The 18,132-nt window shown below is 38.4% G+C and overlaps 9 protein-coding genes across 9 annotated transcripts; 3 read left to right on the forward strand and 6 right to left on the reverse strand.

Annotated features, from left to right (window-relative positions):
* The first annotated feature begins 378 nt into the window (after window positions 1-378).
* Window positions 379-1,069, forward strand: BBOV_IV002230 (putative U3 small nnucleolar ribonucleoprotein IMP3). The gene is made up of 3 exons (XM_051767121.1): window positions 379-548; window positions 585-692; window positions 729-1,069. The coding sequence occupies exons 1-3, from the start codon at window positions 415-417 to the stop codon at window positions 1,036-1,038; spliced, it is 552 nt and encodes a 183-aa protein (XP_051623056.1). The 5' UTR covers window positions 379-414; the 3' UTR covers window positions 1,039-1,069.
* Window positions 1,070-1,339: 270 nt separating this feature from the next.
* BBOV_IV002240 (ribosomal protein S28-B family protein) lies at window positions 1,340-1,801 on the forward strand. The gene has a single exon (XM_001609339.1). The coding sequence runs from the start codon at window positions 1,453-1,455 to the stop codon at window positions 1,654-1,656; it is 204 nt and encodes a 67-aa protein (XP_001609389.1). The 5' UTR covers window positions 1,340-1,452; the 3' UTR covers window positions 1,657-1,801.
* Window positions 1,802-2,158: 357 nt separating this feature from the next.
* Window positions 2,159-5,081, reverse strand: BBOV_IV002250 (putative integral membrane protein). The gene has a single exon (XM_001609340.2). The coding sequence runs from the start codon at window positions 4,868-4,870 to the stop codon at window positions 2,195-2,197; it is 2,676 nt and encodes an 891-aa protein (XP_001609390.2). The 5' UTR covers window positions 4,871-5,081; the 3' UTR covers window positions 2,159-2,194.
* Window positions 5,082-5,597: 516 nt separating this feature from the next.
* Window positions 5,598-8,048, reverse strand: BBOV_IV002260 (uncharacterized protein). The gene has a single exon (XM_001609341.2). The coding sequence runs from the start codon at window positions 8,011-8,013 to the stop codon at window positions 5,647-5,649; it is 2,367 nt and encodes a 788-aa protein (XP_001609391.1). The 5' UTR covers window positions 8,014-8,048; the 3' UTR covers window positions 5,598-5,646.
* Window positions 8,049-8,685: 637 nt separating this feature from the next.
* Window positions 8,686-11,111, reverse strand: BBOV_IV002270 (uncharacterized protein; the record flags this gene model as incomplete). Its single annotated transcript, XM_001609342.2, has 1 exon — window positions 8,686-11,111. The coding sequence occupies one exon, from the start codon at window positions 11,109-11,111 to the stop codon at window positions 8,757-8,759; it is 2,355 nt and encodes a 784-aa protein (XP_001609392.1). The 3' UTR covers window positions 8,686-8,756.
* Window positions 11,112-11,939: 828 nt separating this feature from the next.
* Window positions 11,940-13,249, reverse strand: BBOV_IV002280 (MORN repeat family protein). The gene is made up of 2 exons (XM_001609343.2): window positions 13,124-13,249; window positions 11,940-13,006 (listed from the first exon to the last, which is right to left on the reverse strand). Exons 1-2 carry the CDS (start codon window positions 13,230-13,232, stop codon window positions 12,072-12,074), a joined length of 1,044 nt encoding a protein of 347 aa, XP_001609393.1. The 5' UTR covers window positions 13,233-13,249; the 3' UTR covers window positions 11,940-12,071.
* Window positions 13,250-13,348: 99 nt separating this feature from the next.
* On the forward strand, window positions 13,349-14,739 carry BBOV_IV002290 (Cytosolic Fe-S cluster assembly factor NUBP1 family protein). Its single transcript, XM_001609344.2, has 2 exons — window positions 13,349-13,814; window positions 13,850-14,739. The coding sequence occupies exons 1-2, from the start codon at window positions 13,706-13,708 to the stop codon at window positions 14,725-14,727; spliced, it is 987 nt and encodes a 328-aa protein (XP_001609394.1). The 5' UTR covers window positions 13,349-13,705; the 3' UTR covers window positions 14,728-14,739.
* Window positions 14,740-14,742: 3 nt separating this feature from the next.
* On the reverse strand, window positions 14,743-16,511 carry BBOV_IV002300 (Eukaryotic and archaeal DNA primase large subunit family protein). The gene is made up of 6 exons (XM_051767321.1): window positions 16,343-16,511; window positions 16,249-16,305; window positions 16,071-16,212; window positions 15,788-15,947; window positions 15,639-15,752; window positions 14,743-15,604 (listed from the first exon to the last, which is right to left on the reverse strand). Exons 1-6 carry the CDS (start codon window positions 16,503-16,505, stop codon window positions 14,744-14,746), a joined length of 1,497 nt encoding a protein of 498 aa, XP_051623057.1. The 5' UTR covers window positions 16,506-16,511; the 3' UTR covers window position 14,743.
* A 366-nt stretch (window positions 16,512-16,877) lies between these two features.
* BBOV_IV002310 (putative undecaprenyl diphosphate synthase family protein) lies at window positions 16,878-18,017 on the reverse strand. The gene is made up of 6 exons (XM_001609346.2): window positions 17,949-18,017; window positions 17,728-17,875; window positions 17,549-17,691; window positions 17,310-17,513; window positions 17,135-17,255; window positions 16,878-17,023 (listed from the first exon to the last, which is right to left on the reverse strand). Exons 1-6 carry the CDS (start codon window positions 17,960-17,962, stop codon window positions 16,886-16,888), a joined length of 768 nt encoding a protein of 255 aa, XP_001609396.2. The 5' UTR covers window positions 17,963-18,017; the 3' UTR covers window positions 16,878-16,885.
* Between the last annotated feature and the right edge of the window lie 115 nt (window positions 18,018-18,132).

Here is an 18,132-nt window from a genome sequence, read left to right on the forward strand (position 1 = left end):
ATACTGTAAATATGTTCAAAAACTTTGCTGATGCTACGTAATTGTAATTTACAATTATATAACGTTGACTTTGAAGCGCACAGACGCTAGAGTCCACAGATTGCTATTTTTCAACCTCGTATCAACACCGTTCCGATAGAAACTCTGAAGTATTAAGTTTAATCATATGGTTTCAAATATTTGCTTAAAGCGTAGAATGTCATGGAATGTGTTATCTATAGGGATGTGCCTTTAACACATCCCACGGAATAGTATTAACATTTATGCGCTTATTAAATATATTACCCGATACACCAAAATGGCTACTTTTCTATGAATTAAATCATTGCAAGAGTTACATTTTTAATGATTGGGGCAGGCGAGCTTCCTACCTTCGCGCGTCTATTGGTTATAGTTAAATAAATTTATGTCAAAATGAGGCAACTTAAATATCATGAGCAAAAGCTGCTCAAGAAAGTTAACATTTATGATTGGAAACGTGTTGATACTCACAGAGAAACTAAGATTTTACGTAGATACTATATTCAAGACCCCGAGGAATACCATAAGTAGGTTTTGATTCTTATCTATACAACTGGCTTTAGGTACAACAAGCTCGTAGGAAGAATAACCAAGCTTGTCAGTGAACTTAGAAAATTACCAGAAGATGATTCGTTCAGGATCAAGATGACCGACAACCTGATGGAGAAATTGTACGTTTTCAAAATGATGTATATAGCACTGAGCAGATACCAGATGGGTTTAATAAGTGTGCGTGGGAATCTAGAGCTCTGTGAACGTCTATCGGCTAGCGTCTTCTGTAGACGTCGGTTGGCAACCGTACTAGTACAAAGGAAGTTTTGCGAGCACCTTAAGCAAGCTGTTACTTACATAGAGCAAGGACACATCAGAGTAGGACTTGATGTTGTTAACATTCCGGCATACCATGTCACAAGGGAACTAGAGGATCACATCACTTGGGCCCAGGGTTCGAAGATTAAAGAAAAGGTTGTAGACTTCACGGGAGCGCGTGACGACTTCGAGCTGTTAGGCAACTAACTCCAAATTAAATCACAACATAGGCCGGTATATATTGCCATTTGGCTTATGTTAGGCCTACGGTACTATTACATTATCGCAGCGTTAAAATCGGTAATCCCCCTATGATATAAAAACACATTTACTGAAAGTCATATCACATGACCCTTATATACAATATTAAAGGTTGGAAGTTAGATATAGCTATAGTTTACTAATCTTAACTTGTCGCTGCCGCGTACCACCGGGGCCAGGTGATGGGGATGGCGCCGTGGGGAAGGGCGATTCTTCAGAAATCCGGCAAAATATCGCTATACTTATACACAATCTATCGTAATATATATTTCATACATATAGTACCGTTGAGCTTCATAGGTTCTACGTCACAGGGTACTTTGGACACTGATTACCTTCGGGACATCGCGACACATCAAAATGGAACAGCCAAAACTCGCAAAAGTTAACAAGGTACTAGGCCGTACTGGCAGTCGTGGTGGTGTAACTCAAGTAAGAGTTGACTTCATGGGTGAAGGTGGCTGGGAGGGACGTGTTCTCATCCGTAACGTCAAGGGACCTGTCAGAGAGGGTGACATCCTTGCTCTTCTCGAAACCGAAAGGGAAGCCAGGAGGCTCAGGTGAATACTAGATTTCAATTTTAGTATTCATTACGAAATGGCTTCAATACGGACGAGTAACAGCTTTTGCGCCATATCGGAATGAAGGCAACTGGAGTTACACTCCTACCATACGCCAAACAAAAGCGATAATGTGTTTACACTTTTGTATATGAAATATGTTTGCGTTTTATCAGAGGTTAAATTCCTAGCTTATATATCGTGGTTCGACACACCCTCACCATGTTGACATCATAGTGGATTTACGCCAGTCACAATTCAGAAAAGGATTGTACTCAATTCTGCATCGGTAAACAGATATTTCTAAATTTTATTGTCTAAAGTTCTCTAAACTGCCAACTGTAGTTGCTATATTTGCCAAATTATTATTGTCCCTGGTGTCGAGTTAATAATTACTAATACCACCGTATAAAATATAAATTTCTGAGCCGTTAATTGTCTATTTGACATATTAAGTTCTTTAAATGAGAGGGTTTAATAGAAGGTTTGTTTTATGAAACAATCCCCAAATTATTATCTCACCATGACTATAGGTATAGCGTCTAACTAATAACATGGTCTGTAGTATGTAACTGCGGCCTCATGCTATAAATAAATGAGAGGAGTTCTTCATCAGTGTCCAGTACTGATCGATACGCGATTTTTCCATCATTAATTATTTCCTGATACAATTGTTGTGTTCGTCTAGAGACGCCATCTTCGAGGATGGACATTGTATGAACTAGGAGATAATGCCAGAGTCCTACTGTACTTTGAAAGGATTCGACCTCTGTTGAAATCACATTTTTATGTTTGCAAAAAATGTAACCTTTTTGCATTCTTATATCTTTTGCACCAATTATTTTGCAATTCCTTACTTTATCCTCCTGGACATGTAAACTGGTATAATTGTTCATTATATTGCACTCACTTTTTACAATGACTGCCGATGAAGGTTCAAATGTGCTGTTTCTTTTAGAAATTGCAAGTAGCAGAACAATGTTAGAACCAGAAGGTGGTCCTACATGAAATAACGATTTTGCAACCGCCACGCAACGTAAAGGGGCATCATTTACTTTCTGCTCCGATGCTTTCCATGTTAAAGAATGGTCAACGTTGTTTGTATTACTACGCTCTCCGCATGGTTTGTGGGAATCCATCTGTTCCGTCATTACATTCTGATTGGTACCACCATATGATTTGACACTTTCTGTAGACTTATTAGTCTTATCTAAGGATGCATCATTTGATGTTACAGGGTCCGAATTACTCTGATGCGTGTGCCTTTCAGAAGATTTATCTAATACGTCATTAATCCCACTAGGTGATGTTGTGCATTCACTGTGCGACTCCGTTGCAACGGTAGAATTAGAAAAGTTGATGCTTTTGGTGATATAGTTGCAATCATTTGGAACATTATGAAATGTGGTTTTTTCATATGGCATGAGTTCTTTTTTCCTTTGGGTTATAAGATCCATGTTGGCATTGGGAGTATTAACCATATTGTCATTCTCACCATCACTATTTCCTGATTGGATAAATTCATCTATATATCTATTTATTTCCAATAGTTGGTTAACATAAGTGTCATCATTTGTAGTTTTTAGATCATTGACTTGATGTTGGTGATACGACATTGCACCACTTTCGTTACTTCTATCCAAAGGTAAATTCATATTTGTTTCGTGAATCCCATTATCTTCATATTTACTTTCTATACCACATTGTACACTTGTTTCACTTAATGGATTTTTTATGTTATATATATTCCCATACGCGCTTTTGCCATTTATATCACTTTGATCCTGAACGGGCAACATAGGAATAATATTTATTGAATTAAGAATTTCTTCACCTTCCATGTAAGCTTCTTTTGTGTTTGTGCTTAAGTCGTCTATGTTGTCGCTTGGATTTAGATATATATCCATATCGAAGGGGAGTACATCTGTTATGTCGAGTTCTTCTAAAGTTGACTTATCTATCAAGTTTTCGGCAAACATTTCAGCTTCTATACTACTAACGTCTGGCTTATCTTTATGCGTATCAATGTCGGCCTTATTCTCTAATTCCGATATTTCCCCAACATTATCCTCATTGGAACCACTAATATTCTGCATAGTTAATTGATTCCTATCAGTCGATATAATATTAGCCTCATTACCATGATCGTATGTTTGTCTGGATATTATGATATGTTCCAACTTGCATTCACGTAAAATCATATCCACATTCAGTGGGCCATACGATGGTTGTTCACTGTTCATCATAATTAAGCGGTGAAGTTTTTCTACGTAGTAAGTAACGCTATTGTCTGTAATATCACCGATGCCATATGCTTCAAATGGTACCTTACCTATTAAAACTTTCGGTACTAATATCCCCAGGATGCTCCCTGGTTTTAATGGACAGTTGCTATATGATGATGGAATATTGTTTTGTGTTGACGCATTGCTAGTGGATGCAAATGAGCTTTCTGATGTGTTCAAATTATATATATTATCAGCCTTTATATAGTTATGTGGCGGGAAGAAACGCCATTGCGCTATATCATCTAACTGTAGAGAAAACAGATCATCTTTTTTAATTAGCCATGCTTCTCTCGCTATTGAATCCAATTGTACATCATACCCAAAAGTCAGCTTACCCAATTTCCTAAACTTTATCTTACCCAATCTGTGATCAAAATGGGTATATGCGCGTATCACCTTTCCTTTAACTAATAATGAAGTCACATAAACAGATATATGTATAACATCGCATGTAAAAGCCCGTCTATGCTTGAATTTTAAAATTGGGTGATTTTTAGCACCCTCTGTAATATCAACATCTAAATTAATTGTACCATCAATAAAGGAACGCAAATTAGATATAGATTCCTTCCGCATTACAGACATACTGACATCATATACTATAGTTTTGTATTTTGGTCCTACACCTTTACGTGCCACAGTTATCCTCATATACTTTTCTTCACCACGAACAAATAGTTCTATACAGGAGAAGAATACTCCTCTGGCACGCAGCACTGAAGTATCTATATTTAATGTATCGTATCTAACTTTTGTGATATGCCCTTTTTCAGATGTTGCCATATAATATTCTCCATTGTTTGAAAATCCTCCCCGGAAAATATCCACTTTGGGGTGTTGTACTTTTGCACGGAAATCTACAATTATCGCGGTGACAGCAATGAAATGTGAAAATGCCACAATGGGCAAGACAAGCCGATGACTGTTCATCGTATGTATTATCTTTATGAGTCAAGGGTGGCAGAAATGTTTGATGGATAATTATCAAGAATAGTATTATGAATAAATATATTATCTGATAATCATACCAATTACAGAATCTATTTCATTTGAATGTAATCAATAAACAGCGTAATAATGAGGTTGGTATTATCTCTAGTCCACGGAGGGCCATATATAACAACGATGGTTCTATATGTAATATCGTAGAATAAATTTTAAAGTATAGAAAGTACTTCCTTTAACAAAATACAGAATTTTCTGTATATTTAATGGACTGGAAGTACTGCCTTTAAAAATTAACGGATGGGTAATCCAATTATGGGTCACAGTATTCTTCTCGATAAATTTTCTACGACGAAAAAATATTTATCAAATTATACTCTGAGTCAAAAAATGATAATGAATTATAGTAACAATATACATATTTCATTCTTTTATAATTGTGCAAAGCGTAGATTTAATAACATTATTCATCACAACATTGTTTAAAGGGTGTCATTAAAACTATGCATAGAGTGAGTCAGATTCTCGCGGGTTGTTATAGATTCCATGTGGACCTATATACAGTAGTTATTCGGTACTAATGGTGTTGTCATATGAACAGTATAGTGAACTGATGTGGTGGTTGGTGGCTACCACCCATTAGCATTGGTACATACATATAAAACGGTACAAACGAATATAGATACATCACGTGCATGGGAATTAGTCATTAGATAAGAGGCAATCGGTAGTATTAAATCACATAGATATGTTGGACCCAATTATTTGGGTCTCATCTGGTCGAAGAAGGCCCATGCATCCGCATCTATACTGTCCAATTTTTTATACGTTGGTGAATTTCCATCCATGACCTCCTGGTATATTGTCTGTGTCACGGTGGGTACACCTGCTCCAATGCATACAGTATGGATGATGACATAATGCCACAAATTGTCGTTGCATCGGAATGATTCCACCTCACTCAGCAGTGCGTTGGGTGGCTCTATAAACAAGGTAGATTCATGACGGCTTGCGTCAATGACTCCTGATATGCGGTAGTTCAACACGTTCTCACGGGATATAGCGAAACCCGTATAGGTGCCCATAGAATTGATATCAGTTTTGGCAATTACAACTTCGGGTGCCATGGTTTGGTTCAGGTCATTGGTATATATAATAACAGTTATTGGTGATTCTTTTGGCGGGTTGAAGGTGAACCATCCGTCACCTTTTTTATTTGTGTTAGGAGGGCTAACATCCTTTATTAGAGGGATTACGTCGGACATTGTCGCATCAGAGGAGGAGCTAGTAGCATATATAACGTCTTCACTGATGCCATTCTCTACATGGCCTGATGTAATTGCAGAGGTTGAAGGATCTTCACTCGTTATAAGTGTTCTACTCAAACACGATTGGCTGCCATATGTCGATGGTGTACTGCTATATATTTCTGCTGTACCTAATGGTCCATCACCCGGATCAACAGCCGACCTTAGATTTACTGGGGTGTCTGATGAGGATTCTAATAGGTCAGCTGCCCCCATTGATCGGTTGTACTCGTAAGATATATTTTCTGGATGACATGACGTACTGGGAAGCACTTGAGGAGATCCTGTATGGCTGCCATCTGATTCATATCCATGTTGGAAAGGGGTCTGAACTCCAAAATGCTCTGCGCTATTTGGGTAAGATATTCTTGTCTGCCTGAACGATCCATTCAATTGTGTACCGCCGTTATTTCCAAATAGAGCTCTTGAGCTAGGCTTACTTCTATCACTGAATGCATAGTCCACAGTATGATCAATAATTGTGGAAGTATTAATCCACGCGTTGTACACAGAACTCGTGCTCAAGCGGCCACGATGTGGAAAATTGTCTGCAACTTTGGGACAACTAGTATCCGAGTCTACCATCTGACTTGCCCTATGAAATCTCCTATCCATTTCTGCATTTATAATGGAATCTATTAACGAATCGATGCGTCTACTGGAGTCGAGGGACTCCATTGATGCGGTCACTTCCTTATTTAACGATGCCCCCTTTTGTATCCATGTTTCACCCGTCGTCCCATGCTCTTGTTGCCCTTCTATGATGTGAATGGTATCGTCGTCTTGTATATATGCTCTCACTGCTTTGAGGCTGACGTCTACCATCGTTTGTGACTCCTCGGGATCACGCGTTGGGAACATAGCCTTGATTACATCCATGCTATACCTGACAGTGTTCGTCTCTCTGTCATATCTCATATACCTTTGCATTGGCGGGGGTTCTGTTGTATTCGTTGGTACAAATACCACAATAGAGTCCGTCGCTAGGTCGGTACCTGGGTTGCCATGTTCGGTTCCCTCAATACTGGCTCGGTTATATTGTTCAGTGGCACCTTGGGCGTAGTTACCATCCGACTGTCCTATGAGAGACACTGATTGCAGGTTTATATTTATGTTCATGTTGTTATGGCACTGTATTCCATATAGTGTATCTGTTCCTAGGACTGTGATTGCTTCACAATTCATATATAGCTTTGCTTTCACTCCCAATATTAGGTTCCTCAACTGGCTGAATTGTAGACTACCCACTTTGAACCTTAGTTTGTCGTAGACTGTAATGTTTCCATTTAATGCTTTGATGTGATATGGGTGTTGGAACCTGTAAGCATGACGTGCTAAGGTCAACGACATATCGTCGTAAACAGTGAGCATCGGATGCTGCGTTTTGCCAGGTTCCATAAACACGTCAAGCATCACAGGGCCACAAATATGGTAAAATAATATGTCGGTATTACTTCTACGGAATACTCCATCAGTCATATTATATACTCTACGATGGTGCGTTGGTTCATTCTGTTCATTTAAATACCCAACGAAAACTCTAAGGAAGATTGTAGTAGCTCGGTGAAATATTTCAACATGTGTATAAATAACTTTCATACCAATCGTAGGAGTAAGATTTAGACATGATTGGTGATAGCAAACCTTCTGTATGAGCTCATTTTTGCCTCGTAGGCACGTGTATATCCCTCCATTAACATATTTGCCACGAAATAGATCGGTCACTTTAAGTGATAAATGTCCCTGTAGATCAATAATTATACCTGTGACGAGTTTGGCTGCTACGAAAAGCGCATAAGCGTATACTTTCAAAGCGTGCATGATGAAACACTATAGAGTGGGTAAAAATTCAGCAAATGGAGATATAGATTTTGCTTACTTCAGCAATATATGTATTCACTCTGACGAGGCAGTAAATATTTATATAATATAGTTGATCCAAAAAATGCGTTACCGAGTGCAACACAACAGAATGAAACAATATGAGTTATTTAAACGAAAACCATCAAGAGATAAAGGACTCAAGGAATTCGACCAAATATATATCGTGAGTATATTGGTCAATTGGTACAGTGGATGTATAAATCTGTTGCAACCATGGAAACGTATATTAAAAATATATTGCTTATATATGGTAGAATGGTATTTATATTTGTGGGATATATATAATTATATAATACAAAAAAATTAATAAATGGCAGAAAAATGCACTACAAAATTATTCAAATAAAAGATGAAATATTCCAACATTTCAATCCGCAAATTTATTATTTATCACAACATTGTTTAAAGGGTGTCATTAAAACTATGCATAGAGTGAGTCAGATTCTCGTGGGTTGTTATAGATTCCATGTGGACCTATATACAGTAGTTATTCGGTACTAATGGTGTTGTCATATGAACAGTATAGTGAACTGATGTGGTGGTTGGTGGCTACCACCCATTAGCATTGGTACATACATATAAAACGGCACAAACGAATATAGATACATCACGTGCATGGGAAATAGTCATTAGATAAGAGGTGGTTAGTACTTTAGGTATACCTGCAAATACTTTCTTGATCACATAAATCTCACGCTATCCATTTGCAAGATGACGTTTTCTGTGTTTTCGTCCATCTTAACATAGACAGTGCTCCCATTGATATATGACTCTCGATACAGCCCTTTAATAGTACAAGGGAGGCCATTATGGATGAGAACCGAATGGGTCATGACGTAGTGCATCAAATCTATTTTGAATCTGAAGGATTCAACAACTGTAAGTATTGCGTCTGGGTGTTCGAAGAATATAATCGGGTTACTCGATCTCCAATCAGCTACACTTGTGATTCTGAAAGAAGTGATATGTTCTGTTTTTACTGAAAAAGTTGTATGTTGACCCATGGGTGTATTCTTGTGTTTAATCATAATTGATTGTGACAACGAATCACCAAGATTTCCTTCTTTAATGGATATCGTTATGCTCAATGGGCAGTTTAAAACCGGGCACAACCTATAAAGATTACTCCCCATCTTCAAAAAATTTAATTTCATTAAATATGATACATCTACATAACATTGTCCTGCGATTGGAGTCGTTGGTAGTGTCACATTATTTGTGTGCCTTGTAGTTTGGGCATTGGTTAGGTTGTCTTGGATAACCTCACAATCACTGTCTTCTACATTTATATCAGATGGTGAATGGTTTGGCGTTTGTATGCTTCTGCTAGTTGATGGCAAAGGTTCCTGTAACGTTGTGGTTTCCTTTCCTTCGCTGCTTAAGTTAATGGCTTTATTTATTTTTGGTGCTGGACCAGATGGACAGACAAACCCTGCTACGGTGTTATCAACTGATCTTTTAAGGGCAGTTTTATTTATCTGAGTTATCATGTTATTATCCACTTTAATGAGTGCGGGCATCTTGGGAAGAATATCCATATCCTTCCCAACATCTTCTATCGTTGCTTCACCATGCTGATCATTAATTGATGCTGACCCTTCAGGTTGTTGAGGAACATCAATACACAAAGACGTTCCTTCTCCAGGGTCTATATTGGATGATCCACCTTCAATTGGTTCTGGATGTGGTGAAGCTGCTGATGTAGTTGCCTCGGGTTTGTCTACATTATCCGAATCGGACGTTTCTGTAGGTTTTTGACCAAATAATTCCACATGTACTTCTTGGATATGAGAATCAGATGGTATATCTTTAGATATTTCATTGTTATCTGTTGCTGTCGTGCTAACATTTTCATTAATCAGATTATTTCCGCAATCTTCATTCGATTTGTTGCTTGAGTAAATCGATGACACGTTATTTGCGCTAACTACAAAATTTGTAGGGGGAGAATATCCATGGATTTGAGCTAGAGTCGCCTTCATTTGTATGCTCTGAGATATACTGTTGGATGATTCTCTAAATTTGCTATGTGCTTGCACGAGTGAAGTTAAATTATACGCGATAGTATTGCTATCATTGATGTAGGTTATAAAATCACGAAGTTTGTAGTCGCTTAATACGTCAACAGGTTGAAAGATGAGGATTTGCTCTGCTGGTTTCATGCCGTCAGTTTCTCTGTTTTCTTGGTTCCCATACAAAATATTATTTATAGAATGATCACTCCGCCTCATCGCAGTTTCATTTTGATCATTTCCTGGTATGCTTATATCTTGTTGGTTTTTCCTCATTAACATAAGTCTGGTTGATGATGGTATGTCTATATAAAAATTGGGCATATTACCACATGCTATAGCTATTTCTGCGTCTGATACTGCAAATGAGAGTTCCTTGCATGTTATGTCGATTCTAATTATATGACCTAAATCTAATTGTCTAATGTTTTTGAAGCTCAGCGATCCTATTCCGAAATAGATCTTATCTACGAGATATGAATTGTTTCTACTTTGCACATTAAAGATTCGTCGTATTTTATAGGTATATTTAACCAATGACGGAGTTTCACACTTATCTAAGTCTATCATAGGGTGTAAGGCAGGGTTCATGTCGATATCTAAATTAATCAGTACAAGTCCTCCAATGTGGTCATTTAAACTCTTCATGCATCTTTTTCTCAATGAAAAGCCATCTAAAAAGTAAATACTCCCGTGGTATGCTGCAGTATCTACCCCTGTTTTCATACCTATTACTACCCTGATAAATGTTTCTTCATGGCGTCTAAATAGTTCTACTCTGGTATAAAATACGTTTTTACTTCTTCTCATAAGTTTTGTTAAGCACGTATTTCCTCTACATAAATGGGTAATAAGCGCATTTTTGCCATGTAGGCAGATATAGTTTCCACCATAGTTGTAGCGTCCGGTCAACACATTAATTTCTTCGGACCACGATGTCGCTATGACATCCACAATCAATGCCCTCACATTAAATGTTGACAACAACGATAGAAAGAACAATACTATTTTTTTTGACTTCATGTTTAAATTTATTTTTAGAAACTGATGCTAGCTAATGCCCTATTAGGAAGAAAATATTTATAGTGTTGGAAAATGAGTCACTATTGAAATTTTATTTAGCTAGAAAAACTTTAGTGATTTGAATGATACATATTTAGCATAATATCGTTTCAACATTTCCTCATTGTTGTTAAAGGCAATAATCCACTTTCTAGTGAACAGGTTGCCAATATTGATTCCAATGCGCGATGTACATTATTTTCGACAAATAACTCCATATACAAGTTAAGACACGAAATTAATTGTAATTCTAGAATTGACCTTCCCACGGCCCTACAGGAATCTTTGTTTATGAATAATTGTTCCATAAAATACTTGAAGTATTACTAAGAGATGTATTATGCTAGTAATTGTATATTGCGTTCATAATTACATGTTAACTATTCTAAGTTTGTCTGATGATGTCCATCACATCCATTAAGCATCTAAGGAAACGGAGCTACTTCTAACTGTACTGTGTGACAGAGGAAACCGATGACCATCACATCTAATTTTGGGTATCCAAACTAAGCTTTATGGTGCATATCTTTTCATTGAACTTGTCAAATACAGCTACCGATTCATTTGGTTATCAGCTAAATATAAGATGGTGCCTAAATATTAACTACAACAAATCAGTACAGATACGTTGTTTAAGCTGAGTGCTGCCGGCATAACAATCCACATTTTGACGTGTATCCAACAACGTTATATGGTCAAATTCGAGCAAGGGACTCAGTATATAACTACTGTTTTTTATAATGATTTTACATTACAATGTACATAGTGTTTACTACATTGGTCACTGTATGTAACAAGTTTCTGCTACGATTTCACATGAAGCGGGGATAAATAGAAAATCTTTGTTTCATACTCCCTCATAAGTTGTATATCCGATTGTGTATATATGTATAACTATACGTTTGCCGATAGCCGCTTTATTTATGCGGCTTCATCTACTAATACCAATTTCTTTGTAGGTTCATTTGGTTCTGGTACCATCTCCATTTGTTTTTCTGCTTCTTTGTTATTTGTCACATCTTCGATGAACTCTCCCTTATTGTAAACGCAGAGGAATTTTTGTCCTCCACGCATCACACGTTCGATAACTCCGTCTAAGCGTCCCATGTTGTACCTTCCTTTTTCGCTAGCCACGGGCCCGTTTCTATATGTGGTAATCCCATGATTGTGTTTGTAACCATGTCTAAACTCTCCTATGTAGCATTCACCGGTCGGCCACATCATACGACCATGCCCGGTAACATCATTATCGAACGTTCCTTCATATACAACTCCATTACTTAATTTTAATTCTCCTTCGCCTTCACGTTTATTATCTTTGAACATTCCCATGTATACTGATCCATCAGAGAAGCGTTCAACTCCAAACCCGTTTCTCAGTCCGTTTGCCCATGTTCCATCAAACATATCACCGTTGGTATACCACATCACGCCTTTTCCATTTTTAAGTCCATTTTTGAAGTATCCTTTGAATTTATCACCGTTAACATAACGTATATCTCCCATTCCACTGTACATATTATCTTCAAAGGATCCCATATATCTGGTTCCATCCATTGCGAAATGTTTGCCCATTCCATGTCGTTTCTTTCCTTTCCACTGGCCACAATAGACTGATCCGTCCTTAAGAACAACGGGCCCTCTTTCAACTAGTCCATTCGTCGAGACTACATCTATTAGAGAATTAAGCTTGGTTGGCTGTCCTCCTAGGAGCGACACCAATATTTTGTCATCCCATTCTCCGCACAGAAGATCCTTGAATCCAGTGGCTATGAAATCATCTTCTGTGAGTGGATGTGCTGAAGCAGTATTTTGTGGAACGGATTCTTCCACTTTCTCGTTATTATTCACGTCATCTGTTGAAGTATATATTTGATGTGTAAGGTCATAGAGCAGAAATGAGATCAATTTGCATGGAATCACGTACGTATTGGCTTTATATATGCACATTAATTTTTGCACATGTATCTTACCATTTTTATTCCTTGTGTTGCTTTTGCGGGCCAACCTATTGGAGTCTCTCGTCACATCAGTTGAGCTGCGGCTTTGGCAGCATCCTATTCGCCCATTGGCGTTCCCCATGTGCACACCGTGTTTACACACCAATTTTGGCTAGCATGTTTGTTTGATGGGGTGCTAGTCTACGGTGACAGCTTCTTGCCCACGTGCACCTGATACGTGTGCGAGCCTCGTAATATCTCAGGTCTGCATTATTACTCATTTAGCCTTACACATTTTAAAATAAATAATATTAATTTATTACATCATAACGGTCAGTTGACTTTCTTGGTCATTTCTGCTTGTTCTTTTTTTGATTACTAGGAACTGTCAAAATGATCCTCTGGGTTTTCTGGTCATTCCTTTTGGCTCTCCTTTGAGCCCGTCCTTTGGCCTTGCTATGGACGAATTGAACTATCGTTCTATTGCCGAGGTTGCTCGTTACGAGTTGAGTACGCTGCCTCGTTCTAGAAAGATGTTCGTTCGTTCAGGAGCATCACTGTTTCAGGTATCACGTCAAGAAGCTAATTCAATAGTTGCCACTTCAACAGCTAAGAATGGAGCACAGTAAATCGTGTTTGATGAGGCAGGCCATTATGGCCGCTGGCTTTATGCTTGGCTACCACTTTGTTTATCAATATTTCTTCGGCAATCCAAAGAAGCGTGGTATGTTGTTATCCTTTTTCTTATATTTTTTGTAGATAACGGTATTCCAGAGGATTGCCCGGGTATTGATAACGCTGAAGCTGGTTTGACGAGTACTTGTCAGGGTTGCCCGAATCAGCAGAAGTGTGCTTCTGGTGAAATGCAGGCTGAGCAAAGCAATTTGTTGAGCAGCGTTTCTAACAATTTGAGTAACGTTGGCACCGTGATACTTGTAATGTCTGGTAAGGGTGGTGTTGGTAAGAGTACGATTGCCACTCAACTTGCTTTCATGTTGAGTGAAAATCACCAAGTTGGTCTGCTTGATATTGATCTTACCGGCCCATCAGTTCCTGGCATGACTAAAACTGAGCACGAGGAGGTATTTGAAAGTGCCAGTGGTTGGACTCCCGTTTATATTTCGGAGCGTCTATCAGTTATATCAATCGGCCACTTGCTTAAGGATTTTAATAAGGCCGTGGTATGGCGTGGTCCGAAGAAGGGTAGTTTGATTAAGCAGTTTTTGACTGGTGTTGACTGGGGTCATTTGGACTATCTTGTTATCGATTGCCCTCCGGGTACTAGTGACGAGCACATTACCATTTGCAATTTGCTTCAATCTAAGAATCCCATTTGTGTTTTGGTTACAACTCCGCAGAAGCGTTGCATTGACGATGTGGTTCGTTCCGCTCACTTTTGTCATATTGCCAACATGCCTATTGTAGCTCTTGTTGAGAATATGACAAAGTCGATATTTGATAGTTCGACTCGCGGTAACGCTCAGGATCTTTGCAAGCAGTTTAAGATTAAGAATGTTTTGAAGTTACACATGCAGCAGGACATTGTTACTGCTGGTGAGGAGGGTCGTCCTCTTTCTAACTTTGACTGTTTGCGTCCTCTTGAGTCGTACATTAAGAACTACTCTAAGACGTTATGACTGTAATTAATATTATTTATTCGGCTATATCTTTACTTGTGCTTGCATAGTTTGCTTTGAAGCTATTTTGGAAGAATACGTTTGGGTGTATTCCTACGCCTTCCGTTGCTCCATTTGGCGTGTTTTGTGCGAAATACTCCACGCACGCTAGTTGGTACTGATGTGTTGCTTTTAGATCCATGATGGGTGTTATTTGGTCATCGCCTAGACCGAAATCTTCCAGCATCTTTCTAACTCCATTATTATCCAGTTCCTTGAATGGGCATCCATGTACCTGTCCTTGTACTGGTGGCGGTAGACTTTTAATGATGGCATTGCAACTCAATGGTGGATAACTCAGTCGCCGACCTTCTTTACCGTATATGTGCCTTATGTTGTATACATGTTCCTTATCGAATGACGTTGCATCGTGCCATATATTGCGGTTAAAATGTATGTTTTCTTCCAGGCTCATTCCACATCCTTTAAGGAATAGCCAAAACTGCCTTCTGGCGTTATGTTTGAGGTGCCTGCTATTGACGTAATGTGTGAATATTCTTCTCATACATGGCGGGAATGTTTGTCTAAATATGCTATTGACATTGGCCAGATTAAGGCTTTCATTTTCTCCCGGTACATAGTTACTTCTTGAGTAATCTGTTGCCAGGTATGATTCTGGCAGAACACGCAAGAATCCTGATATTCGTTCGTCTACGAACGGTTTTGCAGCATCTATGGTACCTGCTTCATCCAAGCTTCTTAATGAATTTTGCACTTGCTGTCGGAATTTCGATGAGCAAAGTATGTGTAATAACGTATTGGGTACATATGCTTGTCCGTTTTTCAGTGCAACTTGTCGATTGCGTACTAATACCATGGCATCTGGGTAGAAGGGTGCCTGTGCCAAATTAACTCTATCTTTTGATACCTACGATGTATAGCTTTTCCACTTTGGAGGCATCATTGCGGAATTGTATAAGCTCTTGTATTTGTTTCATCTGTTCTGCCATTTGATTGGAGTGCGTCATCATGGTCGGTACCACCATCTGCATATTATTTGGGTTTGATGATATCGCCTTACACTATCGTATAAAATGCCTTGATTCTGCAGAAAGTATTCCAATTTCGTTTGGTTTTCCACATCTCTGATTTTAACGTTCTTTAGTTTTTCTAGCCTTATTTCAAACAGTCTAACTTCATTTCGCAGAAACCAATCTCTTTTATCTCGTGCTCTACCAAACCTGTATATAAATGACCATATCTGGTGGAACACAGCGGACCCAAAGCCATAATATAACACGTCAATGGCATGGTATAATACACAAATGATACTCATAACAGGGAGTCACTATATATGTACTTACGCCAGTCGTAGTATAAAATGCGAGATGACATCTGCTTGTGCTATGTGAAGATACTTTTCAACATCCTCTTTATCAAATACTGGGTTTGGTAGCATGAAGCCCAATTCTTCCATTTTTGTTTCTATATCCGATACATGATCCGCTGGGTTGCTGTTATTATGATATTGCGGGTTCTTACCCTTGTTGTCGGATTTCTTCTGTCTAAAGTCTGACTTGGAGTCGATATATTGCAGCACTGCGTTGTATATGTTGTTCTATTTACTGTTACTCACTTGCTAGACGCTTTGCTGCTACTTCTTGGAACGTCCTAAGGTTAATTTGTCCTGTTAATGGTGGCTCGTTATAGAAGCATATGACATGTTTGCTTCCTTTATAGAAGCATTTGCTGTATATTGCGCAATCTGCGGCATCATCTTGCAACAGTATCTGTGACATTTTGCAAGATTATATTTTATCTATGCTAGGAGAATATAGCAGATTGTGCATTTGGTGTCTACACACTAAGATCCCAATTATCATATTACTTCCTTGGGCAAAACAATTGAATAATAGCCATTTATATTTATAATCTGATCTAGATTTGGGTATGATGCATTCCTTTTGATTCTATACGTATAATGTCATTATCTCGACAGCTGCCTACTACGTTATCTAAGAGCAAGGTTACTCCATTAGGGCCATTATATATGCAATTATACATCGAGTTACGGTGTCATATCGTTACATGGGTTCTGTTACTTCTACGAAGGCATTATATATCCTATCAGTTATTTCGTACTACCTAATTGCATTTATGATACACTTGACACTGTTTTCTAGAATATAGTATATCCACGGTCTGTGCTCTTGCGCCCGCAGAATATTGTCCAGTGTATCAGCGTACCTATTAGACTCCACATTGACAGCTCCGGCCACGTGTCGTGTAGGAAGTAGAATGTTGTGAATTCAGAGCACTGCGTGTAGATGTATTTGGCAATGGCATAACTAAGGGTGTTCACGTACACAATCCCTGTGAAAATAGCAGATCATTCAATATCAATGACTGTGATTAGCAAAAGTCATACCTGGTATATAAGGAAGTCTGATAGTCTTGTTACTCCTGATGTTCTTATCAATATTTCTGGTGGTTTATATTCTCCTCCTACCAGGAGGCTATAGAATAGCTTTGCTTCTTCTTCATGTGTTCTGTTGATGTGTTAATACCAGGAATCACTAGAGTTAAGTTGTACTATAACATACCTATCCCCTGGTATATTGGCTATTTTTTCTTTGGCTCTCGCTATTTCATTGCGTCCTCCATATGATACGCATACATTTACCAATATTTGATCTTCAGTTTTTAATTTATCGGATAGTTCTTCAGCTTCCTGAAGTGTCTTCCTCAGATATTCCGGTAGGAATCTCATATCTCCATGGAACTTAATCGCGAATGTTTGCTTGTGCCTAGTATATAATGAGCGGCGGCAATATTAATTTACCCTGGTTGTAATCTTGATTTCGCTGTTTCGGTAGCCAAGTTAATGATGTTGTTAACTTCGGTTTCACTTCTTTGGAAGTTTTGCAGAGAGAATGCATAGACAGTTATGACTTTGATTCCGAGCAGCTGGCACATTTCAATAACCTGTTCATTACTGTTCATTGGTTAAAGTCCTCTTACTTCCATTAGTTTGTTAAGTCCGCATCGGTGTCCTTTATGTACTTCCATTCCCATAAGTCTTGCGAATCTGCGATTTCCATCCATGATGAATGCTACATGTTCCACTGATATGACGCATCTTACGCAGCGCAGTACTATGCGTGCCCACCTGAGTGAGTATTACCGTACTCATTATGACTGTTACACAGTTTGTTATATGCTATGTCTATCCTAATGCTTACCATGGTAACGGCATCGTCTACACTAGCTTCTGTGTACTGGATGTGTCATATCTATGTTAATATGCTGCGATGGTTTCTTGTTAATTAGACTATGGCTTAAATCAGTGTGTATATACAACACACTTGTGCGATATTGCGTTTATCTGCATTACATCAAGCAGCAATCACGCTTTTGTGCATATAA

The sequence above is a fragment of the Babesia bovis genome, assembly GCF_000165395.2.
Source record: "Babesia bovis T2Bo chromosome 4 map unlocalized Chr4_2, whole genome shotgun sequence".
Classification (NCBI taxonomy): domain Eukaryota; phylum Apicomplexa; class Aconoidasida; order Piroplasmida; family Babesiidae; genus Babesia; species Babesia bovis.

Bases quoted from the DNA above. Each gene is read 5' to 3' on its own strand.
- BBOV_IV002310 (XM_001609346.2), bottom strand. The intron at 17,692-17,727 runs GTAAGAGGACTT...AGTAATGAACAG, and splicing joins GACTTAACAAACTAATGGAA to GTTATTGAAATGTGCCAGCT. The intron at 17,514-17,548 runs GTAAATTAATAT...ATTATATACTAG, and splicing joins AAATCAAGATTACAACCAGG to GCACAAGCAAACATTCGCGA.
- BBOV_IV002230 (XM_051767121.1), top strand. From the start codon at position 415: ATGAGGCAACTTAAATATCATGAGCAAAAGCTGCTCAAGAAAGTTAAC. The intron at 549-584 runs GTAGGTTTTGAT...AACTGGCTTTAG, and splicing joins GACCCCGAGGAATACCATAA to GTACAACAAGCTCGTAGGAA. The intron at 693-728 runs GTACGTTTTCAA...AGCACTGAGCAG, and splicing joins GACAACCTGATGGAGAAATT to ATACCAGATGGGTTTAATAA.
- BBOV_IV002280 (XM_001609343.2), bottom strand. From the start codon at position 13,232: ATGGGGAACGCCAATGGGCGAATAGGATGCTGCCAAAGCCGCAGCTCA. The intron at 13,007-13,123 runs GTAAGATACATG...ATACTTCAACAG, and splicing joins CAACACAAGGAATAAAAATG to ATGACGTGAATAATAACGAG.
- BBOV_IV002290 (XM_001609344.2), top strand. From the start codon at position 13,706: ATGGAGCACAGTAAATCGTGTTTGATGAGGCAGGCCATTATGGCCGCT. The intron at 13,815-13,849 runs GTATGTTGTTAT...TATTTTTTGTAG, and splicing joins CGGCAATCCAAAGAAGCGTG to ATAACGGTATTCCAGAGGAT.
- BBOV_IV002300 (XM_051767321.1), bottom strand. From the start codon at position 16,505: ATGTCACAGATACTGTTGCAAGATGATGCCGCAGATTGCGCAATATAC. The intron at 16,306-16,342 runs GTGAGTAACAGT...TATACAACGCAG, and splicing joins AGCAGCAAAGCGTCTAGCAA to TGCTGCAATATATCGACTCC. The intron at 15,948-16,070 runs GTAAGTACATAT...ATTTATATACAG, and splicing joins CATTTTATACTACGACTGGC to GTTTGGTAGAGCACGAGATA.
- BBOV_IV002250 (XM_001609340.2), bottom strand. From the start codon at position 4,870: ATGAACAGTCATCGGCTTGTCTTGCCCATTGTGGCATTTTCACATTTC.
- BBOV_IV002240 (XM_001609339.1), top strand. From the start codon at position 1,453: ATGGAACAGCCAAAACTCGCAAAAGTTAACAAGGTACTAGGCCGTACT.
- BBOV_IV002260 (XM_001609341.2), bottom strand. From the start codon at position 8,013: ATGCACGCTTTGAAAGTATACGCTTATGCGCTTTTCGTAGCAGCCAAA.